At 38.5% G+C, this 25,742-nt stretch overlaps 1 protein-coding gene across 1 annotated transcript in view; it reads right to left on the bottom strand.

The window, feature by feature from the left end:
- Positions 1-25,742, bottom strand: part of EPB41L5 (erythrocyte membrane protein band 4.1 like 5) — a 155,703-nt gene that overhangs the window by 69,261 nt on the left and 60,700 nt on the right. Inside the window, exons 11-15 of the mRNA XM_052659770.1 lie at positions 23,868-24,037; positions 22,275-22,381; positions 20,871-20,898; positions 14,791-14,833; positions 14,260-14,375 (exon numbers count right to left, since the gene is read on the bottom strand). Coding sequence (XP_052515730.1) covers positions 14,260-14,375; positions 14,791-14,833; positions 20,871-20,898; positions 22,275-22,381; positions 23,868-24,037 — 464 coding nt within the window. The remainder of the gene's footprint in view (positions 1-14,259; positions 14,376-14,790; positions 14,834-20,870; positions 20,899-22,274; positions 22,382-23,867; positions 24,038-25,742) is intronic.

Genomic DNA, 25,742 nt, shown 5'->3' with positions numbered 1-25,742 from the left:
GGAAGGAATGATGCTAAAGCTGAAACTCCAGTACTTTGGCCACCTCATGGGAAGAGTTGACTCATTGGAAAAGACTCTGATGCTGGAAAGGATTGGGGGCAGGAGGAGAAGGGGTCGATCGAGGATGAGATGGCTGGATGGCATCACTGACTCAATGGACTTGAGTCTGAGTGAACTCCGGGAGTTGGTGATGGACAGGAAGTCCTGGCGTGCTGTGATTCATGGGGTTGCAAAGAGTCAGACACGACTGAGTGACTGAACTGAACTGAAGGAGGAAAAAGGAAAGAAAAAACGAGGTCAACTTTCTATAGTGTAAACACACCATCACCAGGTCAGGAGACATACAAAAACAACACTCCACACATCCCCTCTGACTCCCAATCTATTTCATTTCAAGGTAAAAGAGGGGTTACGGAGGACAGAACGTGTAAAGGGGAGAGGGATTAAAAGCAGCACACCCACTGTGAGTGACATCAGCAACATTTTCAATCTTTTCCAAACTTTGTCTCAAAACAAAGCCAAAAAGGTAATAGAATTCATTCCCCGCCCCCCATCTTCTATTAAAACTGTGGTTGATACACCTGAGTCACAAAGATTCTGAGCAAACAATCTTTCCTCACTCACCACCACACCCCTGCCTTTGAGTACAGGCTGTGGTTAATCTCAAGGATGCTTGTGTGGGTTACTGAGATTTTAATAGTTAACTTCAGATAAAACACCTCTCCTGACTGAAGCCTGTCTGCAAAAACCATGTGAGGATTTATCTCATTTTTTGATAACTTGTTACAGGGCTTACCCCTAACCACCCAAACAGGCTCACTGCAGTCTCTCTTCTCAAGGGAAATACACGTCATTCAAACAGAATATTCTTATTGCCCTTCATCCAGAAAGATGAATTTAACTGTCCCACTGCAACTCACAAATAGACAGGATTACCATCTACAAATAGGCAAGGTTCAACAGGGAATTTTTTAAATGTAATTATATAAAAGTGAGTAATTCATCCCTGAGCATCCCATCTTCTGTAGATGTAAACTACAAAACTTTTTATTCTCTCTAAAACAGAGAAACAACTAGCTGGACTGGTGTAAGAGTTGTTCATACACTGAAGACTTATTTAATGTAAACGTCACTGCATTATTTTCACTCTATACATTCTGTCTCACGTAGATAGGGACAAACACAGACAATGCACCAGAATGTTAAAGCAAAATGTTAGTTCTTTGAAAAAACTTAATACTCAGATTTGCCTCCAGGGAAATTAAAAAAAAAAAAAAACACAAACAAAAAAGGAGACAAAATTTCAGAAGCTATAGGTAAGTAAGATTATTATAGCCAATTTTTAAAATGGGCAAGGACATGAATAGACACATCTTCAAAGAAATATGCAAATAGCCAGTATGTTTACAAAAATTCCAACATCATTAGCCTCCTGAAAATGCAAATCAAAGTCACAAGGAGATATATCACTCTCACAACTACTGGGATGGCTGTAATGAAAATGTCATGTAAACTGGTACAACTGCTTTGGAAAACAATTTAGCAGTTCAAAACATAATGCCCAGAATGAGCAAATCCAGAGACAGAAGAAGCAGATTAGTGCTTGCAGGCCTGGGGGAGAGAAGAGTGGGCAGTAACTGCTAACAGGTGAGAGTTTCCCTGGAAGATGATGAAAACATTCTGGAATTTGAGAAGTGGTGATGGCTGTAACACTTCTGTGAATACATTTAAGTCTGTAAACACAAGTGAGATGTTACACTTTCACTGTGTGGCTTCTGGCAATGTTGCTGCACACATCCATTCTTCAACATACACAAAGGAATATACAAGGGCATTATCACATCTACCCACCTCCTTCCTTTTCATGGACACTTACCTGAATACACTGAAGCAATCTGTCTTGCTCCCCATGACATTTTAATCTGTATTTACTTATTCAAAGTAGTACATGCTAGCTAAGAAAACCAATGTCTCCTTCACCCTACTCTCTGAAAATTCACTCTTTATGCAGGTGCATTTTCCATGCACCTTACAAACAGACACATGGCTTGGTGGCTTTTAGAGAAGTGGGGACACACCTCAAGGAGCCACTTCACTAGAGGTTGTTAACTCAACAATGTAGCACTGACACACTCCAATAAGCAGCTCCTACAGATTTTCCTCATTTCTTAACAATTACAGTATGTATACAGCATGACTTAATTATCCCAATCTCCCATCAACTGACATTCACTCTTCACAATGCCTCCAGAGTGCACTTTCTAAAGAAATACAGGCCTCACAGTTTTTTTCACTGTGATGGAGCGAGTCAGCATAGCAAACACCAAGTCTGGGGCCTAAGACTAACCTGAGTCCGAAGCTCAGCCATACCCTCTACTAGCAACACGGCTTTGGAGAAGTTACACAGTCTCATTGTGCCTGATTTCTTCACTGGTCTAAACGTCTTACAGATTTGTATTAGAATTCAGTGACTTGCTGGGATAATGGTAACTGCCGTTAACTCCAGAATGAGGCCAGGCACAGAAGCACTCAAATGTCAGTTTGTTATTCTTACTAAACATCCTCATGAATTCTGTACTAACTACTCAAACCCCATTCATCACTCTTTGACTGTAACTTGCCCTGAAAGAAAGTGAAAGTTGCTCAGTCATGTCCAGCGCTTTGCAACCCCATGGATTATAGCCTGCCAGGCTCCTCTGTCCATGGACTTCTCCAGGCAAGAATACTGGAGTGGGTAGCCATTCTCCTCTCCAGGGGATCTTCTCCAACTCAGGGATGGAAACCAGGTCTCCCACATTGCAGGCAGATTCTTTACTATCTGAGCCACCAGCATAACTTGCCTATGCTACCTTAAAATTTTCTTTTGCTACAGTCCTCGGTCCACAAGTGTTCCTGCTTCTATGTGTCCCTCAAAATCTGATGTAAATGTTAGGAAGCCTTCTTTAGCTTCAAACTTACCTACCTTCTATGACCTTACTTACTTAAGGACTTTGCACTTGTACATTATTTGTAAATCTGCTCTTCTCCATAACTAGAGTGTAAACATCTTGAAGCCAGGAACATCATTTTGACTAGCCCTTCATCATCAAGTGTGACAAGCCATCAGCTACTGTTTACGGAGTGCTAAGCCCAGGACTGCTCCAGGGATGGGGGAGTACACAAAACGCTTTCCCTTGACAGAGCTGACATTCTATTAAAGGATGTAAAGATGACAAAAAAGAAAACATACCCAAAAAATAAAGAAAGAAAACATATATGTAAGATGAAACAAAGAGAAAAAAAATGAGCAAGGTAACGGGACACAAAATGCCAAGAAGGTTGGGGGCCCATTATTATTTTACAGAGGTCAGCAATGTTCTCTGGTAAGAAGCCTGAAGGTGTCAGAATGAACCACAGCAGATTCAAGGAAGGAATATCTAGGCAGAGGCAAAGTGCAGAAATCCAGAGAAGGAAAATGCAGAGTACGTCTGATCAAGTCTTCGGAGGAAGGTGAGCAAAGTCAAGGAGTAGGAAAAATTACTTTTTTGTCAACATGTAGATTTTGGGTTTTAGTCTGAGACGAGGACCTTGGAAGGCCTGAGCAGAAGCAGAACATGATATAGTCTAAACTACAATTAATGGGGAGTATGAGACAGAAAGGCGCCAAGGGCGACGAGAGACCAGGTTAAGACAAATTATATGGAAACAGGGCAGGAGCAGTAAACAGTGACAAGCAAACTCTGGATACAGAGTCAGAACTGGCAGAATTTATTGACTGATGAGAAACAGGAGGAGCCAAGACGGTGACAAGGTGCTGAGATCTAAGCCAGCGCTTCCCGTGCCTCAGTATGAGCAGCATCTCCAGGAGAGCGTGTGAAACAGCACTGGGCCTCACTGGGGCCAGCCCATCTGGACACAGGAGGGCAGGCCGAGCACAGACGCTCTGACAGAGACATCAGTCCACCAGCAGACTGCAGGATGCACAGCAGCTCACTTCCCACGGCCCGTCTTCTCAGTGGGCAGGAAGCAAGGCCATGACCTGAGCCCAAGTGAACGAGAAGCAAGGAGACGGTGGAGGTTACTGCCGCCAAGTGGGCAGATCAACAGATGCAGGAAACGTGACAGGATTTCAGCAGCATTCAAGGTCTGAAACTTGAGCTCAATAGCCAGCATTTAAAGTGAGACCATTTAATGATAGGGCATTTCACATTTTCCATCCAAATGCAGAGGACAGAATTGGATTTGCCCAGGATTAGACCCAGAGTTTAACTAGATGTGTACAACTGGCAGGGGTGGCGGGGTGGGGCTTCCCTGGTGGCTCCGTGGTAAAGAATCCACCTGCCAATGCAGGAGTCGTGGGTTTGATCCCTGGGTTGGGAAGATCCCATGGAGAAGGAAATGGCACGCCACTCCAGTATTCTTGCCTGGGAAATCCCAGAGAAGTCTGGCAGGCGACACAGTCCATGGGGTCGAAAAAGAGTTGGGCACAACTAAGCAACTAAATAGCACAAGTACATTAGAGGAAGGATCATGCAAAGTGACTGTGTGTGAGGAAGAGAAAGGAGGTGGCGTTCTGGTAGATATTCAGCAAATGCTGAGGTGAATCAGAAAAGACGACAGCGATACGAGATCCCCAAAATCTTTCACTTAAAACCCTGCAGTAATGGCCCCAGGTCTCTTCACCAAATCCAAACTCCTCCAACTGCCAGTCCATGTCTTTCCAACCCATTCAAGCACTGGTTGTTGCTACTGCTCCAACATAACTGGCGTTTCAGCCACAGAGTCAATCTGCAAACCCTCTGGTACCAAGGCTTCCCAAGACTCTGCTGGAAGAAGTCAGTCCCCAACCAGAAAGAATTAACACAAGTTGTTAAAAATGAGTCTTATCTCCAAACTAGCGGAAGTGAAGTGAAAGTCGCTCAGTGGTGTCCGACTTTGCAACACCAAGGACTGTATCAGTCACTCAATCTTGTTCGACTCTGTGACCCCATGAACCACAGCACGTCAGGCCTCCCTGTCCATCACCAACTCCCGGAGTCCATCCAAACCCATGTCCACTGAGTCAGTGATGCCATCCAACCATTTCATCCTCTGTCATCCCCTTCTCCTTTTGCCTCAATCTTTCCCAGCATCAGGGTCTTTTCAAATCAGTCAGCTCTTCGCATCACGTGCCCAAAGTACTGGAGTTTCAGCTTCAACATCAGTCCTACCAATGAACACCCAGGACTCATCTCCTTTAGAATGGACTGGTTGGATCTCCCTGCAATCCAAGGGACTCTCAAGAGTCTTCTCCAACACCACAGTTCAAAAGCATCAGTTCTTCGATGCTCAGCTTTATAGTCCAACTCTCACATCCATACATGACCACTGGAAAAACCATAGCCTTGACTAGATGGACCTTTGTTGACAAAGTAATGTTCCTGCTTTTAAATATGCTGTCTAGGTTGGTCATAACTTTCCTTCCAAGGAGAAAGCGTCTTTTAATTTCATGGCTGCAGTCACCATCTGCTGTGATTTTGGAGCCTCCAAAAATGAAGTCAACCACTGTTTCCCCATCTATTTCCCATGAAGTGATGGGACCGGATGCCATGATCTTCGTTTTCTGAATGTTGAGCTTTAAGCCAACTTTTTCACTCTCCTCTTTCACTTTCATCAAGAGGCTCTTAAGTTCCTCTTCACTTTCTGCCATAAGGGTGGTGTCATCTGTGTATCTGACGTTACTGATATTTCTCCCGACAATCTTGATTCCAGCTTGTGCTTCCTCCAGCCCAGCGTTTCTCATGATGTACTCTGCATATAAGTTAAATAAGCACAGTGACAATATACAGCCTTGATGTACTCCTTTTCCTGTTTGGAACCAGTCCGTTGTTCCATGTCCAGTTCTAACTGTATAGTCCATGGAATTCTCCAGGCCAGAATACTGTAGTGGGTAGCCTTTCCCTTCTCCAGGGGAATCTTCCCAACCCAGGGATCGAACCCAGGTTTCCCATATTGCAGGCAGATTCTTTACTAGCTGAGCCACAAGGGAAGTCCAAAGTAGCAAGCCTGCAATTAAATAATCACTGAAACTAGTGGCTGGGCTTCAACTCTAACTTTGCTGTAGGAAATTCTTCTGTGTAATAATATAGATTCTGATGGTATTTACATGCTGGGTGTGTCCACAGTTCTCTGGATGTCCCTCTAACTAGCTCCACAAGAAAAACCAAGGTAGCATCTGTCTTCCTGTATCATCTCACCTTTCACTCTTTTCTTTTGTTCCATCCCTAATAATTTAAATAGTTTCCATTATATATTAACAATAATCAGTTGTGTCTGTAGATCAAGCCTTTATTAAGAAATCTGCAACTTCTTACAAATCCTAATCATATTCTGGTATATACCTTGTTTTTAACATATTAAAGTTAGTTAAAGACAAACAAACAAGAATTCCTTTGACAACAAGAAATGAGGTCTGTAGCTGCTGAACCTGTTTTCAAGAGGAGGAGGTACAGGTTTGTTACACCACCAAGGGAGGCTCCAGTCACACTCCTTAGAGAATGTTGTTCACTGAGTCAGGTATCTCTTCCCATGCCAATGTAAACAAAATGCTGGCCAGCTGTCAGGAGCAAAACAGAAGAAGTTCACTCAAGCACCATCACTCAGAATTAAGGCCATGGCTTGCTGTTAGGAGGAGAGAGGCTTATGTAATCTTCTAAAAACAAAAACTCTGTGAGAACAATTTCTTCACGAAAAAGAGCAACACTTATTTTTCCACTTCGGCATAAGTAATAAAATAGATCATTAAAACTTTTTTTTCCTTTCTGCAATCTCTTTTGAAATTTTCTCTTCTCTAATTTCGCTCATTATCTGAGGCTCATATGATCCTCCCACCAGCACAAAGAGCTCAAAAGAGCTAGAATGTTACAAATTAGCAGAGGTCAAGAACTGAAGAAAGAACTGAAGTCATATAACACATTTTCCACGTCTGTGCCCTAGTATCTTTACCATCGAGGTAAATGCCAGCTGAGCAAGACAGAATTCTCACAGTGATTTCATGTGACTAAAGTAAAAGTTAACTTGTATGAAGAGAGGAGGAGAAAGATTTATGTTCTTGAAAAGGAGAAGCTGAGGAAGAACACCATACCTAAATTCACACGATTCGTAACATCTAGAAAAGGTCTGACAAATCACATTTTATGCATGAGACAGAGGCACATGGAGAGAGGGACTTCCCCACCACAGACTTATCTTCACATTCTGTCCCTTACATAAAAGCATCTCACATGCAAGCAATTCACAGCAATTCTGGAAGCAAGGTATAACTGATAATGTGGTATGATGTATATTAAAATTAAGAAGTATGTGGGGGTAAAGAGATTAAATGTCATTGGCACAAGATGATTTTATTTTTCCAACTCCATATAAGTCCTATATACCATGGATATAAAATAAATTAATGCAATGTGATATTTTCAAACTCAATATTCAAAGCTCAGCACACAAAACATAATGGTCTTTCAAAGCAGTTAATGATGATTTACAAATGAAGAGTTTGCTCCAACCAAGACAGAGCACTGTGGTTCAAGTGCTGACCACTCCACCATCAGAGCACGTGGCCGTAACACAGGACAACCATCTTCCCACTTCTCTCAGTTTACATCTGTGAATATGCACAGAAAGGGGATCAAAGCAGAGGGGATCAAAGTGTCTTCTTATGCCTATAAAGCCCGTCATTTCATAATACTTTTCTTCCTCCTCAAACCCCAAACACTAGAGCCCTCCACTCCTTACCCTTTCATCTATTTTCCTGTTTGGCAAGACAGAAAGATGAAACACGGGATATTAAGACACATGAAAGTTATAAGCAAGGTTACTAAACAAAATTATTTTTTAGCAAATCAACAAATATGAAAAAATCTAGTACGTAGGAGAAACTCCCATAATTAAGGCTCAGCTAATGATTTTATCCCATGAAATAAGCTGTCTCCCTGTCCTCCATTCGGGACAAACATAAGCTGTACAACCCTGACATGTTTACATGGCACCTTCTACATCCTGAACAATTTTAACAATAAAGAATGATACAAAAGTCATGAATACCAATAGCTCCCGAGTCAACACTTTAAATAAAAGAGCCCCCACTTAAAAATGATCTAAATTATACTGATATTACAATATTTGTACACGGGTTGCTTTTTAAAATAGAAACATATAAGTTTTTCTCTGTAAAGTTTTTCTCTGTAAAATTACAGACACATATATAATAGGATAAAGTTTGTTTTTCTCTGTAATATACAGACATATATAATAGGATAAAGTTCATTTTTCTCTGTAAGTTTATCTAAAAGTGTATGTGTGATTACCCTATCAAGATCAGAAATGTTAGCCTATACTCAGAGATAGGTAAATGCCTCAGAAGTGCTTTTACCATCTAAAGAAATAATGATCTTAAGCGCATTTATTTTCATGCATCGGTGTGTAAAGGTCACTTCGCTATCTTTGCTGTTTCTATAAAAATGCAGCTGACACAAAACCAACTTAATTCAAGATGTTAAAATTAGTTAAACAAAATTAGCCAAAGCCCTGAAGTTGAATCACATGATCTTGGTGTTCTGGGCTGATGGATCTCTCTCATCAAAAGGAGAGTAAACAGCCAAGTAAGGTGCTTCTGGAGTGTATTAGGTCCCCAATCAATGACGTAGGATCACTGACCTTTTAGACAGAATAAAATGCAGAGTATAAAAAGGTTGGTGACAATTTATTTAATTTAGGTTGAGCTGCTATTAAACTCTTCATACCTCTGAAAACAATTTGTATATCCATCTTGAAAATATCAGCAGGAAATATTCCCAGCATTTGCACTCTGAGATCCTGGAGCACAGGAACTTGTATGAAGTAGAAAGGTTTGAGTCTGCGACCATTCAGCCTTAGCCCTTCATTCCCCTACCCTTTGCTACCTTCTTGCCCCGTCACCCCTCCAACCCAGTCTCTATCAGCAGGAATTTACAATTATGATCCTCCCACTGCTGCAAAGAGCTATTTTATAACAATGTTTTCAAACAAAGGAAAACCATGTAATTCTTCCATTATTTAAATGTAACAATATTAAGTTAAATTCCAAGTACAGAAATGACCACTTTTACTATAAACAGAAGAGTTTATTCTTCAATCACAATCCTTCTATACTTCCCCAAGTTAAGATTCTGGGTAAGACGAATATGAGGCATTATATCCGGAGTTCAGACTTTAAGATTAATTTTAAAGTGAGAGAAGTCGATCCTTAGGACTTTCTAAGAGGCCAGAAAGCTGTGTTGATATTATGCCTCTTTTTGGTTTCTATTATAAAAATAGTAAGGTTTTAATCATATTCATACCCATGAAATCTTTTCTTAAATGGAACAAATCAGAGTTTCTGTGCTTAAAATGTTATGATTCAAATTCCCTTAAAAAAAAAAAGAATCACCACTGACAATAAGAATCTGAGCTATGTAAAATCTAGCAGAACCATGAGAGGTACACATTAGTGGCCATGTTTAAGCATGTGATGATGACAGCCTTCCAGAGTTCTCAGCTGGGCTATTTAAGGTATGTATCTGCTCATATGTAGATACATTAAAGAATACTTATATACAACTTAATAACTTCAGATTGAAACCTGCCTATAAATTAAATTCCCTAAATATTACTTACTTCTGATTTATGTATTCTATTGACAAGCTCTATTATATCTGCAACCAAGAACCCACTAATATAAGGCCCTCTGAAACTTCACCTTCATCTAGCAGAGACAGTAAGACTGACCACTGAGGTGAGCAGAATGGTACACATGTTATGTTATTTTTAATTAAATCTTCATTATCTTGATGTATTATGAATTCTCAGACTATAAAATGACTCTCTTTCTCTCTCTCTCTCTATATATATATAGGTTAAACATTTAAAAGTTTTGTTAGAATTTTTTAAACTCTAAAAAGACAAGATAGTCTTCCCTTTACATTATTTCTCATTACATCAGAAATATATTTCTGCCAGTTAATTTGCCTCTATGAGTTAAATCAAAGAGCACAGACAATTACATTCTGAAGTTCATAAAGGACCAAAAATACTAACATATGCAAAAAGTGATTAAAAGTGATATGCATTAAGTATTAAAAGTGATATAGTTTTGGTTTCAGAATTTTATATTAGAGGTTATGCAAGGCCAGATTACGAGCCTGTTTGCAAACCTGGGAAATCTATCAGATGCATGAGATAAAAGAGAAAAGGCAAAAGGCAAAAGTAAATACATGTTCCATTTGTACAACCATTCAGTAGTAATATAACCATTCAGCTCACCATTGATTAATCAGTTAATCATGCAAAAGTAAGCATTCAGACTCCTCTCTTTACTTGAGGCACATTATAGTGATTTCTAGACCTTCTGTTAGTTTAAAATACTTGTGTTTATTAAAAAGTAAGTTTTAAATTTAATATTACAGTAATTAAGTTATAGAACCTCAGGCACTCAACTGAAATTAAGACTTAGGTCACTTCAGAAGTATTAAAAATAGTATGTAAGAGTGGTCTATAAAAGTATCACCAGAGGCTGATCCACCTGGCCTGGACATGCTCCCTTCTGTGTGTATTTTCAGTGGGACTGGTTCTTCTCACTTCCATCTACTGGTACTGCATGGAGGTTGGGGTGATAATGGGCAGCTTATTCATAAACACAAATCTTCTCCTGAAACATCTTCTAAGTGATGTGTTAACATGTTAAAATCACGAAATATCTTCATCAAATACCCTCTGCAACACAAAAATATTTGTCACTATTATATAGCTTCTTCAGATCCTTTTCCCTTTCACAGAAGATTTCAGTTACAAACAATACTACCCAATGAGTGATTCAGTATAAAATATCTTCTCCCAAATTTTCTTAATGTGATTGATCCTCTATAAACTCTAGAAATGTATACCGTCAACTTGCACAACAGAGTCCCAGTGCCCAAGAGGCTCAACACTCATATGTCAGTCATGGCTGCAGGGCCAGGAAAATGAGCGTTCTGCTGGGCTCCTGCATTCTTCACATTGTGCTCATGGACAAAGGCAGGATAGTTTCTAGGTGCAGGATGGGGTGGGGACAAGGCCCTTGTGTCCCACTGGTTTCCACCACGTTGAGAGCGATCACCGGCAGCCGAGAGCCTGGATGGTTGGGGTGGGAGGGGAGCACAGTTAGTCAACAGGAGAAGATGAAGGTGTAAGAGGTAATAAAGAAGGCCATGTGACCAGCATGCACCACTGCTACGAGCAGTTACCAGCATCTACTCCATGCAATGAGAACATCCAAGAACAACAAATGGGGAGATCCACAAAGTTACATGTAGTGGAAAATGGTAATATGGAAATATGTACAAGTAATCAGAGTCAGGTGAATTAAATAAAGAAGACATTCCACAGAGAGCAAGACACTCTGTATCTGTCCCCAATATTCCTATCAAAATCAAAGGCAGAAAAGCTGCCTGAGGTCCTAATGCGAAGAAAAAATGCTTATAATCTACTTCATTCAAGTATCTGAAAGGACAATTTTATGTAAGGACAAAGCCACATACAGCAAAGGGCAATTGTGAAAAGTTATTTCACAAATCAAGTGGCATAAAACTGAAGTCCAGGAAACAAAATTCATAAAGAACATTAAAAAAAAAAAATCTGCCCTCACAGAGGCTGTGTAATTGGACATCAATGTTTCCAATTAACAATGGAGAAACACTGTTCCTTCTACAGTGAATGAAATTCAACAGGTACAGATAGTGTGATGAGAAAAAGCCCCTCCAAGAAAGTGTTAGTGCTTTTATCACAAGCGCTATAAACAAACATATGAAAGTAAGAGAGTGAAACATGCAAAGAAGCAGTTTCTGATTAGAAATGATCAGAGTCCTCCAGTAGAAAGAACACATTTGCCAGAGTTCTGTGCATGACCGAAAGGGCAGCACACATTTAAGGTAACTACACAGGGAAAAAATCACCCCAATTATAAAAATGTCTAAGGACATTCTATTCAACTAAGGCATGCATCTTCACCTTTCTTCCTTAAGGAAACTGAAAATAAATTAGCTAAAAGGATTTTCAGAACAAATTTGGAAGCCTTTTAGGTTTTTTTTAAACAATAAAATTATCATCTTTCCTTCAACTGCAATACAAGCTGTTCATCAGATCTAACCCAGAAAACTCACAGCCTTCAATCTAGGGTCTCTAAAAATTTAGAAAATTAGGTCTATATTCTCCCCTACATATGCAAGATTTTCCACATAGTATTCAGTTTTGTTTATAAATAGATAATGGGTTTTAAATACATAAATTCTCAAAAGATAGTTTAAATATTGGGTATTTCTATAATGACATACCAAATCACTCACTCGAATAATGGTGTCATTTAGAAGATATCAGCAATAAAAAGCTACAGAACTGAACAAGGAGTACATTTAGATTAAACTGGTTAAAAGTTATCTGCCAGAAATAGAATAGTCCATTATTTCACCCAACTGTCCAAACCCAGGGAGCATTTCCAAATTTTATTAACATCACTTTCTAAAGGAGGACTGTTTTCTATTCATGTGAAAGTATTAGAATCAAAGCATGCAGAAATAGAAATTAAAATGTAGATTCATCTTAAGGCTGGGGAACCCATCAGCTCCAAGACAGGTCAGCTCTATGCTTAGTCCCAGGTCTTGCTGACACACACTGAGGCATGCTGGGCCTGAGGGCCACCACTGTGCTCCATTTCCACAAAAGCAGTCACAATACAGTTATATAAAGAAGGACATACAGCTCCAAATTTATTTTTCTTGAAACTCAATATTCAGAGACTCAGCATTCTCTTTTTAAATGCTGCATCAAAGGAACTGAGTAATGCCTAACAAATCAAATTAAATAGATTTAAATACGTACCAATTAAAACTGAAAAGCTAAAGATTTAAACATTATACAGATACAAACAAACCAGACTCTCACTCTATATTAACATAAAATGTAAGCATGTATTAAATGAGCTCTTTTCTAGTTCAAATCTCAGTACTATGTTTCTTTGCCAAAGACTTGGTGGTAACAAGGAGACAAAACATAGCCTCTTACTGGAGCTGCATTTTCAGTAAGAAACTAAAGAAACTGTTTTTAACAGCTTAAAAAAATAAAGACTAAAATTTGACATGTTGAAGCCTTGCTGTTTATGCTTTAAGTGTGTGCCCACATGCACACACACACACAAAGTACCCCTAATATATTCTCAAGTAGAAAGGCAGGGGGGGAAGGGTCATGGGGAAAAACGAGGGCAAAATCCCCTTGATCTTAGAAACTTATCAAGTTATTTGGAACTGAAGCAAAAATATGCCCAATCATCAAGAGCAAAGCACCTTGCTGTTAGTTAAGCCAAAATAACAGTGAAAAACAATTACATAGCAAAGACTAAAAATAATCACCAACCACTGTTGACCCACCACCATGAAGGAAGAGCTGGTTGCACAGAAAGCTGACCCAAACCTTGAGATCACCAACAGAAACTCATTAGATTTCAGGTACTAAACAAACTGAGAGCAAGAGAAAAAGAGAAAAATCCTATCAATTATCAAAGTTCATTTCATAAACAGACAAAATTTGAACAGATGATGCCTAACATGAGCGCTCAATCAAATAATCCCCAAGGAGCCCCCCCAGGCCATATACATTCATTTCAGAAGGGATGTAACCCATGGATTAACCCCATAAGCAACAAAGTATCCATATTTGTGCACTCACTGTTAGTCTAAAAAAAAAAAGACCCTGGGACTCTAAACAAGTGAAGTATCTTCCCATCATCAGATTATTTCTCCACCTATTCCCCATGGAATATGTCATGCTTTGTTCTATTGGACTATAATTACGGTTCTGTTTTGGCTTTATCTCCAGTCTTTAATAAAGAAACCACATCCGAAGCAACAGCATCATGTTGTGTAGAATAACATGGAATGAAGACATGATCCTTACGGATCTGGGAAAAGGTCCTATTGAGTAGCACTAAAGTCTGTTTCAACGGAAAACCACCGCCACTCCCAGCTCACACTAACCAGTCAGGAGAGCTGTCTCACAGGCTTCACTGACACTGTCACCCTGCTTCATCTGCATCCCTTGCTCATCCCAATATAGACAGCTCAACAACATGCTTTTTTTGTCAGCTTACAAATATTAATAATTTGCTTTCAATCATATTTCAAGTAGTCTAAGATTATGGCTGGGGATTCAGAACACCCTTAGGCAAGCAACACTTTATTTTGGTTTAATGAATAAACGAACCATTTCTTGTCGTGCTGGTCTGCTCCAGGACTCCTTGGAAGATTCTCGACCTCCACTACCACAGGACCAGAGGGGACAGAAGGAAGCACAGGCACAGTGGACCTCACACCCCAAGCCTTTGGACACAAATTATAAAAGATCTCTTCACCAGAAAGTAGAATATGAACATGGAATACTAGCTACACAGTGAACAGATACGACAGTAATAAACATAGCAATAAATGTTTGAAAGTTATATACCACCTTTGGGACAGATAGTTATCTAACTGAATATTGCTATTTTTTCATTTTACACGATTTACAGGGTCAGAAAATGTTTTATTTTAACATTAAAACCTTTTCTATTGTAACATCTGAAGAGAATAAAGTAACAAGTCCCATATTGTTGAGCCATTTTACAGATGAAAAGAAAATGCACAAAACTTTCCCAAGGTTACACCAGTATGAAAACTGAGTTAATACTACTCCTGTTTATCATACTGATAATTAACTACAGTGTTCTAGTGTATTAGAAGCTTAATATTCTCTTACCTGTTGGGAACCATTACTCTGAGCTGAAACATTGTTGTGAACACTGTAATGGGGAAAAAAATAAAGAAAAAAATGACCATGAGCACCCCAAACTAAGAATGGATGATGTCCAGAACACATCTGTTTTTACTGGCAAACACTTTTCTGCTCATTTGATATTCCCATATACCTGTATTCTACTTGTGCTTTAGATATATACGTGACTATTAATCTCATTTATTCACTGGACAACATCTGTCAAAGACAACAAAATAAAGACAGCTGAATAAATGATTCCTTAAGGCATTAAGTACAAACACCCACATAAACTTACCTGTCACCTCTTCTGTATATTCCTACCCTCTCAAGATTTTCCAAGGTCACTCAGGATTTTATAACTCAAGAGGCCTTACTATAAACTTAGAAGCTTCTCTATACATTCTTCTCCTCCAAATGATTTGTAAGTATGCCTTTAAATCTTTAGTTTAGGCTGTGCTCATTCCCTTCCCACTACCCCCCAAAAAGCACTTAAAAAACCTCAGCATATAATACAACATAATAAACAGAAACAAACCTCAAAGCTGGCAAGAAAGAACAAATATTCAACAAGAACCCAAAGATGAGATGCTGACACAACAGAGTAAAGTAAATAAAAGAGTTTACTGACTTCAGACCTTCTAACATGAGCGTAACTAGTATCCTGAGAAAAGGAATTCAGCTAAGGTAACTGAAAATATATTCAGTGTCATTAAAAAAAAACAAACTTCTCTGAAAGTGAGAAAAATAATCTATAGATTTAACGAGAACATTGTATTCCAAGGAGATGAAATGCAGAATTCAATACATTCATTTCCTTAATGTTCTATTGCTGACCTTCAAGGACAAGGAAACACTTCAGAGAAGAGTGTAAGGAGATGTAAAAGCACATCACTGCCAGTATCAGGCCAGCACAGAGTTCTCCACGGCAACCCTCAAAGAATACCATACCCAGCCAGGATGTCATGCCAGCAACAGGAAGTGGGCAAAGCTTCACAAACACAAAATAAACTCTGAACTCAGGATCCAGGAGCCTTCTCAGAGAGGGAGAACAAAACAGAAGTAAATGATGATGAAAGACAACCAATTAAGAAAGAAATCAAGATGAAAAGGCCTTGCGAAAAGGCTGGGGGAGGAGGAGTAACCATTTTATATCTCGTATTTTACTAACCACAGCTCTATTACAAGTCAAGTCACCAGAACAAGCACCTCTACTGTCTGGGTTCAAATCCAAACAGCACCACTAGCTTTGCTCTCTGAACTGCAGTTTCCTTATCTGCATGGGGCTCTTAGCAAAGCACAAAGAACAGTGACAAATACAACTGAACAAACAAACACAATCTTTAAAAAATATATGTTTAGTGTAGAATCTGTTGCCAAGGCCAGTGGGGAAGAAAACACCTGTCAGGCAGAATTTCTTTTACTAATCTTGCTGTAATTCCCAAAACACACTGTATTATATTAAGGAACTCTTAATCTCCACGTTAATGAAAACTCACTCTATCTGTATGGTTCAGAAATGACACATTACTCCGTGGCCCTTTGGTTGCACTCTGAAGCTTTTCCTTGAACTGGGAATAACTCAAGTAGGTGATAGGTAAAAGATGAAGGAATATCATGAGGAAAAAAAAGCACTTATAATAAGTGGCATAGAACGATAGCTCCCTGTTTTAGAACATGGAAGACAGGAAGCACTGTTTTCTTATCACTGCACCTATTCTTTCACCTCCACTAGTATGAAAGTAGCAGATGACTTTTCATTACTGACCCAATGCAGCTTCCTTCTTAAAGAAATGTTTTGCTCTAATGCCTTCTCTATGCATCACTTCTTCCACCATTTCCTTTCCTCTTTTCTGTCTTAAAGTCTGTTCACTAAGTCTATGCAAGAAGTACTAATAAATGAAATGTGAACTGTCCTTTAAAATGTCCCCTCTTCCTAAGATAGTTTACATTGTCAAGACTCATGAGGGAGTAGTTAGAAACTAACCTCAGCCAATTTAAAAACCTGTTATTCAAACAAGCACAGTTTTTCAGGTCAAATAGTTGTGCTTTTTCAAACAGTACTGTTTTCCATGGTTCACTGGAGCACAGCTGCTCATGCAAACAGAAATCCAAGGGCAGGAATGAAAGGGCATTCCTGCCAGTCCCAGCTCAGGCGCTCTCAAGCACTGTCAGGAGCAGGGCTCCAAAACTTTCAGGAGAATGGCCCTCTGCTACATTTCATTCCTAAAAATTTATTCTAATTAAAAAGTAATGAAGTATCTGCTTAAATACCCCATTTTTGCTCTGTTTTCCAGAGCCAAAAGCATTGCTAAGGAAGACACAGTAAAATTTAACTACCAGAGAAGGCAATGGCACCCGACTCCAGTGTTCTTGCCTGGAGATTCCCAGGGATGGGGGAGCCTGGTGGGCTGCCGTCTATGGGGTCGCACAGAGTTGGACACGACTGAAGCAACTTAGCAGCAGCAGCAGCAGCAAACTAATCTCAATTCTAGAAAAGAGACTATACAGTCATATTCACTTTTTGGTCAGAAATCTGTATTTCAGAAAAATTAAAAGGAGGACAAACTCCTGCAAATAAAATAAGTTAATTTTCAACTACATATCACTGCTTGAATGGTTTCTTTTACATTTCTGCAAGAACCTCTTCACTTTAAGTTCTAATATTCTGTCACAGCCTGTTTGTCAGGGAAGTAAGACATGATTAATTAAACAAACAAACAAAAGACAAATAAAATACTTTACATGGGAACACCTCTTAACATTTCTCCACCATTCTTAAAAGCATAGTTTAAAAATAAACCCAAGAAAAACTAAAGTGCATAGCTCAGAAAACGCAGAAAAGGTTTTTACCTAACTAAAAATTCACAGGGCTTCTCTGGTGGCTCAGGTGGTTAAAGAATCTGCCTGCAATGAGGGAGACTTGAGTTCAATCCCCAGGTTGGGAAGATCCCCTGCTGAAGGAAATGGCAACCCACTCCAGTATTCTTGCCTGGAAAATCCCATGGGCAGAGGAGCCTGGCGAGATACAGTCCATGGGATTGCAAACAGCCAGACATGACCGAGCAACTAACACTTTCACTCTCAAAAACTTACAGTGGACAAAATCCCTCACCTTTCTCCCTACTCTACTGATTTATTTATTGTTAACAGCTTACTGACAGCTAAAGGAACTTTAGAGGAATCCTTACTCAAAAAGCAGAGTGCTTCTGTGATGAGTCACTAATCATAGCCTGGCTTTACTGGCTTTCTAAATGAAAACAAAACTGAACACGACATTGCAAGGTGAGACCAACCCTACTCAGCACCCAAAACAACTCCTTCTGAAGCAGCTCTAGTTATACATCTGCCGCATAGGAGATTATACAAGTTTTTTTTTTTTTAATGAGAACAATACTAGATTTGTATATCTTGAATCTGATAGTTTACCAGGCATTCCAGGAGGCTCTGCTTCACACCAATGGTTGAGAAGCATTACATTAAACTATACTAACACTACTAACCGAGTCATCAGAAGCAGGACTTTAAGAATCATGGTCTGAAGACGGGGCAGATCCTCTTTCCAGCAAAACAAACATTTGGCTGGAGAAACTTATTTTTTAAAAAAATCATTAAAAGGAATACATCAAATGGAGACATTTTTTCAAGACTATCTACTCAGTCTGAAAGCTGAGTCTGGCATCTGAAACCCAGTTTTCTCTCCTCCTGGTTCTCCGGTGTTCAGTGTTGTGGGAGCCTTACTCTAGGCGGGTGAGGCCAAGAAGACAATTTGCTCCCTGCATCCAGAATGTAAATCAGCTATTTTAAATATACTTGAGAAGTAAAGAAACCACATATGAAGAAATAAAAGAATAAATGTATGACAACACTGCATTCACAAAAAAAGAATATTTTAAACAGAGAAATTATCTTTAAAAAAAAGAAATTCTGGAGTTGAAATGTTCCATAACTAGAACAAAAAGTTCACTAGAGGAACACACAGCAGATTTTAGCGGACAAAAGAACCAGTGGCTTGAAGGTAGGTCCAGTGAGATGATGTGGTCTGAGGGACAGAAAGAAAAATAATGAGGGAACATGAAGAGACTTGGAGGTCTGCAGGTCCCATAAGGAGAGCACAGGCATGTAATGGGAGTCCTGGAAGAAGAGGAGAAAAGAGCAGGGAAAAAAATGTGAGAAATAATGAGTAAAAACTTTCCAAATTTGATAAAAACAGCTAAGCCATGGAAAAGCAACCAGAAGGGAACTGGATTGACCACACTTATATCTGACTAAGTGGACTTTAATACAAACCAGTTACTAGAAAAAGAGAGAAAGAATAAAATAATTATAAACAATACATGCACCTCACAGGAAGTTCCAAATACATGAAGCACAAAGAAAGAACCAGAAAACTAACTGGAGACTTTAACAGTCCACATTTAGTAAAGGGTAGGACTGGCCCAAGATCAGTGATGAAACGGAAGTGAGCAACGGTGACAATCAAGCAGACCTAACAGCCGCCGACAGGACGTGACCCTCCACAGCAGAATACACCGTACCCTCAAGCACACAGACATGCACCGCTGTCCAACACAGACTGCATGCCGGGCCATAAAACAGGCCTTGACAACTGTGAAGGGACCAAAATCACGTGAAGTACATTCCATAACCACAATGGGATAAAACAGAGAGAGAAAGGAAGATTTAACATTATGAAATACGATTAAAGTAGTGCTTGGAGAGAAATTCACAGCTATAAATGTTATATTAAAACAATAAAGATCTCAAATCCCAATAAACTGATATTCCACCTAAAGATACCAGGGAAAGAAAACTAAATAAAAAGCAAGCAGAAGGAATGAAATAATATACCAGAGAGAAAGTTAATGAAATAGGATATAGAGCAAAACCAAAAGCTGGCTGAAACCAAAAGCTGGTTCTTCAAACAGGCCAACAAAACTGACAAACCTGTATCTAGAGTGACCAAGGGAGAAAGAAACTCAAAAAACCGAAATCAGAATTAATGAGGGGTGTGTATGCTCAGCCATTCAGTCGTGTCCAGCTATTCTTGACCCCATGGACTGTAGCTCGCCAGGCTCTTCTGTCCATGGGATTTTTCAGGCAAGAATCCTGCAGTAGGTTGCCATTTCCTCCTCCAGGAGATCTTCCCCACCCAGGAATTAAACCCGTGTCTCTTGCGTCTCCTGCATTAGCAGGCAGGTTCTTTACCACTGTGCCACCTGGGAAGTCCTGAATGAGGGGACATCACCACAAAGCTTACAAAAATAAAATGGAAAAGAGAAAAATATGAACAAGTGTATGCCATAAATTAGATAATGTAGGTAAAATGGAAAAATTCCAGAAAAACACAAACTCCTAAACTGATTCAAGATAAAAAGTAAATATGAATACATCTACAACAAGAAACTGAACTGGAAATTTAAAAATATGACGTTAAGTAAAGCCCAGGCCAGATGGTTTTAATGGTGAATTCTATCATATATTTAAAGAATTCTTTACAAATTCTGCCCTAAAATTAGAAGGAAATATTCCCTAACTCATTCTGTGAAGCCAGAACCACCCAGATAAACACAGTACAAGAAAACTACAGACCAGTGTCTTTGATGATACAGACACATAAATCCACAACAAAACTAGTGAACCAAATCCAGCAACATATAACATAAAGAAAGATTATAGACCATGACTAAGTGGGATTTACCCCAGGAATAAAATGAACTGCTTATCTACAAATCAGCCTTTGTTCTTTGAGCTCCCTGAGAGCAAGGGTGACAGTTTATTCATCTGCATATCCTCAGTCACACACCAATAACAAATGTATGTCATTCTCATTATGAATAGCACAGCTACCCAAACCCACTCTTCCTCTTTAAATTGCTTTATTTTTGTTGTGCCAACTTTACCTGGCACTATGTATTCATTTGTTCCCTGCCATGTCCACCATGTTCAGGGACAAGGGAACACTCTGACAGGCCTTCACCAAATATTTGTTGGATTAATGACAGCAACTACAGAAATGTTAAAACATTCTAGTATCAACCCCTAAAGAGCAAAACATTACTCACCTGAGTTCTTCAGGTTTTCCTGTACTTGCTGACAGAAAAGAGAAAACATCCCATTAGTCTCCCTCCAACATGATAAACTGCTTTACCATTATTTTTTTTAGTTTTTTGTCCCACAGCACAGCATGGAGGACCTTACTTCTTCAACCAGTGACTGAGCCCGTGTCCCCTGCACTGGAAGCACGGAGTCTTAACTGCTGGACCACCAAGGGAAGTGCCTACAAAAGTAAACCCTGACTAACTGCTTTGTAAGCTACTTTCCACTATATTCAAAAACCTTCATTTCACAAAAGTGTTCTAGGGTTCATGCCATTAAAGTGAGTAATGACAATTATTTCCAATTTTTAAATAAGGCAATAAAATAAGTATACATTAAAAAAAGAAAAGAATCATCTGCAAGCCTCCAGAACAAGCTGATAGTAAAAAATCATCAGTGGAGTCTATGAGGTAATTAAGGGTATTAAACAAACTGAAATGGTTTCATTTATAGCTACATATTATATAATTTATAGGTACAACAAAACATATGACTATAAGTCAGATTTTTGAAAAAACTGATACTGCCAACATCAGGTGATGGCAATTATTTATAACTCTGACACTGGACACATGTAAATTGCAATCTGGGGACTTCCCTGGTGGTCCAGTGGCTGGGACTCTGTTCCCAATGCAGGGGCCCGGGTTTCAGCCCTAGTTAGGGAACTAGATCCCACATGCTGCAACTGAGAATTCACATGCCACAACTGAAACTCACACATGCCGCAACAGGGACTGAGGACCCAAGTGCCACAACTAAGACCCAGCACTGCCAAATAAATAATCTTCAAAAATTCAACTCTGATTTGAACACAGTCACAAGTTTTGCTTACTGGTCAAAGTAAACCACTCTTTGTACTATATAACTAAAGTAACAAACAACAAGGAACATTTATGAATTTGGAAATGTCTATGTACAATATACACTGATGATTAAATATAAAAATTACACTTACCAGAATATTTAGTACTATAACACAATACAAAATAATCTTTACTTAAAATTTATCCATCATATACCAATGTTTTACAAAATACTTAAGGGAGATCTGAAAGTCAAAAAGGGAGGGAAGATGTTGTTCTACAGAAGAACTAAAAGAGTAAGAACAAAAACTGAACACAAACTTAGCACAGTGTCTGAACTGTGATTAGTTTCAAGCTTAACCTCAGCAACAGTATAGGCAATTTTTCCCCTTGTATTTTTCAAAACTGATTATGCCAGAAGCAAATTCAATTACTTAGATAAGAGTACTTTAGTACTCTTGATGTAACAGAGGTAAGAAGGCTGAGACATCTTTCCCTCCAGTCAACAACACAGCAAAAGATAAACTGTCAGGAAGAACAGTCCTTGGAAACAGGGCTGCATTTCACCTTTCACTTGCAGAGTTCGTCGAGAATACCGCTTGCTGGGTCTTCTTTCAAAGGATGTTGATCTTCTTGCTTTATTGGTCTTAGTGGTCTGATACTCAGTTTTCCCACTAAAATAAAAGAGACATTTAACAGGAACAACAGAATTTCAGGCTGACAGTAACCAGATACACAAAAATGACAGAAAGTCAATCCTGAGGTTTTCCTTAAAAGAACCCTCCTGAACTTTATCAAAATAGTCTTGATGACTCTCTTTATCACACCATTCTTTTCACTCTTCAGGCTTGTGTGAAAGATGCAACACATGTTGTTTTTTCCTAATTATGCACATCACCTAAGAATATATTAAGTAAGTTTGAAATATCTGTGCTTTTATAGATATTTTTATAGATATCCTCTCTTTCCCACCCATACTCCTCAGTGCAAGATGTACAATTAATTCAAGATTTTCCATTACTTTTTCTAATTGTGATATGCTTTTCAGAAAACTTTTTCAGAAATATTAAAACTATTTTAATATTTAATGCTTATCTTCATTGCCATTTAAATTCTGCCAAAATGCCCCCCCTTTTAATGTAAGTAAAATAGAAGCTCTCTTACATGAATTCCACACACAGTCAACTTGCCACATTACTGATATTATCCATTCCTTCTTTAAGTCACACTGAAACATGCTGAAAGCTCACCATCAATAAGCTACTCTGAGTAAACCAAAACATTTCTAGCTTATGACTAACAAACATGGAGTATGCAAAACAATAGAATGTCAGGTTTATAGGGACCAGAAATATTATCCAGATTAATATCCCACTAGTACACCATACCCATTTTCTACATGGTATCTAGCTGCTGGATAAAGACTACTTAAAACTCCTACTACGTGGATTTAAACTAGGGGTTAGTTAATACATAAAGCAGACATTAATGTCCATCAACAGATGAAAGCATAAGGAAGATGTGGTAGATGTACACAATAGACTATGACTCAGCCATAAAGAAGAATGGAATAGCGCCATATGTAGCAACATGGGTGGACCTGAAGGGTATTATGCTACGTGAAATAAGTCAGAGAGAGAATGATACTCTATGACAGCACTTATACATGGAATCTAAAAGGTAAACTAGTGAACAGAACAGACTCGCAGACACAGAGAACAAACTGGTGGTTTCCAGTGGGGAGAGGGAAGGGAGGTGGGCAAAAGACAGGTATAGGATTAAGAGGTACAAACTACTTTGCATAAAATAAACAAGCTACAAGGATACAGCATACAAGGCAGGGAATATGGTCAATAATTTATATAACTAAACTGTTTTTAACAGGAAAAATTCTGTTACATTACTCCTTTAAAAAAAAAGAAAACATCAAGGAGGATATGGAATCCATTACACCATTACAATATTCTCTTATCTTTTCAGGAAATTACAACCAATAACAATATATACCATTTTTTCTTTTACTTTGGCAAATGAAAAACACTGGCAAACTGATTCATCTTTCTATGCTCTAGTTCTCACATCTGCAAATGAGGAACTGGGCTACATTTTCTGGCCTCTATGAAATTATGAAAGATACAGCAAGCAGCCACAAACAGTCACCTGTATCTAAACCGTGATCCTAATCGAATAAATCCTGATCGATGAGAACTCTTTTGGACAGGGCCTCGCAGGCGGAAGAAGGCATGATGCTCCACAGCACATTTCCATAAATGTTTGCATGCTTTGGGATGGTCCAGCCTAAAGACAAACGTATGCTCCTGCTCCTTGCCCTGAAAAAGAAACGGATGTTAACAGAGGTAATTATTAACTCAGATACTCCTGTCACCTGTTATTCAGCTATAAATACAACCACAGCAATATCAAGAATCAAATACTAATAAAGCATCTGGTTTGCTCCCTGAAACTCTGACACTCTCTAGAGCTACCTACAGAGAAACTCAGAGTTAAAATCAAGCTGTCCATTTTCTCAGCCAATATAAAATTATTCCTAAGAGTTTCCTCTCTAGTTACAAGATCTCATTTCTCAGAGATATTAAATGAACCTTTCTCTGCCATATTTCAGGATAAATGAATGTATAATTATAATTAAAAGGTTCACAGAAGATATGGCAATATACATAACAGCCTTAAAAATGGCCACATTCCTGGTCCTAGTAACCATACTCACAGAAATCAAATTACACTAGTTAATATCCATAGCCACTTTTCTAAGAATTTAACATCAATTGTCTCAATGAGTAGATACCATCAGTAGCTCCATTTTACAGATAAGAAAACTGAGCATCAAGAAATTAAGCCCAACATCACAAAGTTAGTAAGAAAAGAAACTAGACTTTGAACCTAACCATTGAGACACCAGCATTTGTAATAACTAAGCTATAATGTGTCTCCAGGGGAAAAGACTTTCAAAACCAAAATTTACACCCCAAGATTTTCTTCAATCTCATTTATAAAAGTAAAAACTGGCATAAAACCCTAAATGTTCAAAACATGAGAAATGTAATCAAGTAAACAATAACATTATTTAAAAAGTACACAGATAGATCAATGAATAACAGATAAATGAACTAATGCACTACTGGTGATTCATGTTGCAGAATGTGATAACATAGGTTAAAGTGAATGAACTAGAACTACATGGCTACAGATGCTTAGGTAAAATGAGCAAGTTACCAAAAAAACCACTCACTTTAATGTATATAATATATGTAATATACATACATATGCAGATTTCTAAAACGTTCTACCATGTGTCATGATGTGGTTATATTTACAAAAGGTTAGAAAATATGAGACTGATACCCTAAAAGAATGAGGAAGAAACGGACAAGCTTTGGCTTAGACCTTAGCTGTATCAAATATACTTTTATTAATTTATCTAGTTCTAAAAGGGATCTGAATCAGCAAAGCCAAAAATGTTACATCAAAGTGAGTAAAATGGTTAACAGTTTCAATTATACTTCTCAGTATATTTTTTAATATTTTGTCATTTAAAATACTTCATAAACTTCATATGTAGTTTCTTAATAACCTTGATACAGGCAGAGATCCTTACACTTTAAGACACAAAACATACACTAGTCACAAAGGAAAAAAATGTATAAACTACATTCCATTAAATTACAATCTTTTTTATCCAAAAGATACTAATAAAGGAGTCAAAAGGCAAACCAAAGTGAAGCTAGTTACAACATATAAATCTGACAAAGAAGTGACACCCAGATATAAAAAGAACTTCCTTAGTGAGATGAAAAATACACAACCCAACAGAAAAACAAATGAAAAACTTAAAGAGGCATTTGATAAAAAAGAATATCCAAACATCCAACAAATGTAAGTAAGTGCTATACTGAAACTGTCATCAAGGAAAACCCTAAAATGATTCCTCTACCAGAGTGGATGAAATGAGAAAGAGAACACTGAACACAAGCAAAAGAAGGACAGATTAAACCCTCACACATTCCAGGTGGAGAG

The sequence above is a fragment of the Budorcas taxicolor genome, chromosome 2, assembly GCF_023091745.1.
Source record: "Budorcas taxicolor isolate Tak-1 chromosome 2, Takin1.1, whole genome shotgun sequence".
In the NCBI taxonomy this organism is placed as follows: domain Eukaryota; kingdom Metazoa; phylum Chordata; class Mammalia; order Artiodactyla; family Bovidae; genus Budorcas; species Budorcas taxicolor.
This window is presented reverse-complemented; position numbering and strand designations above follow the sequence as displayed.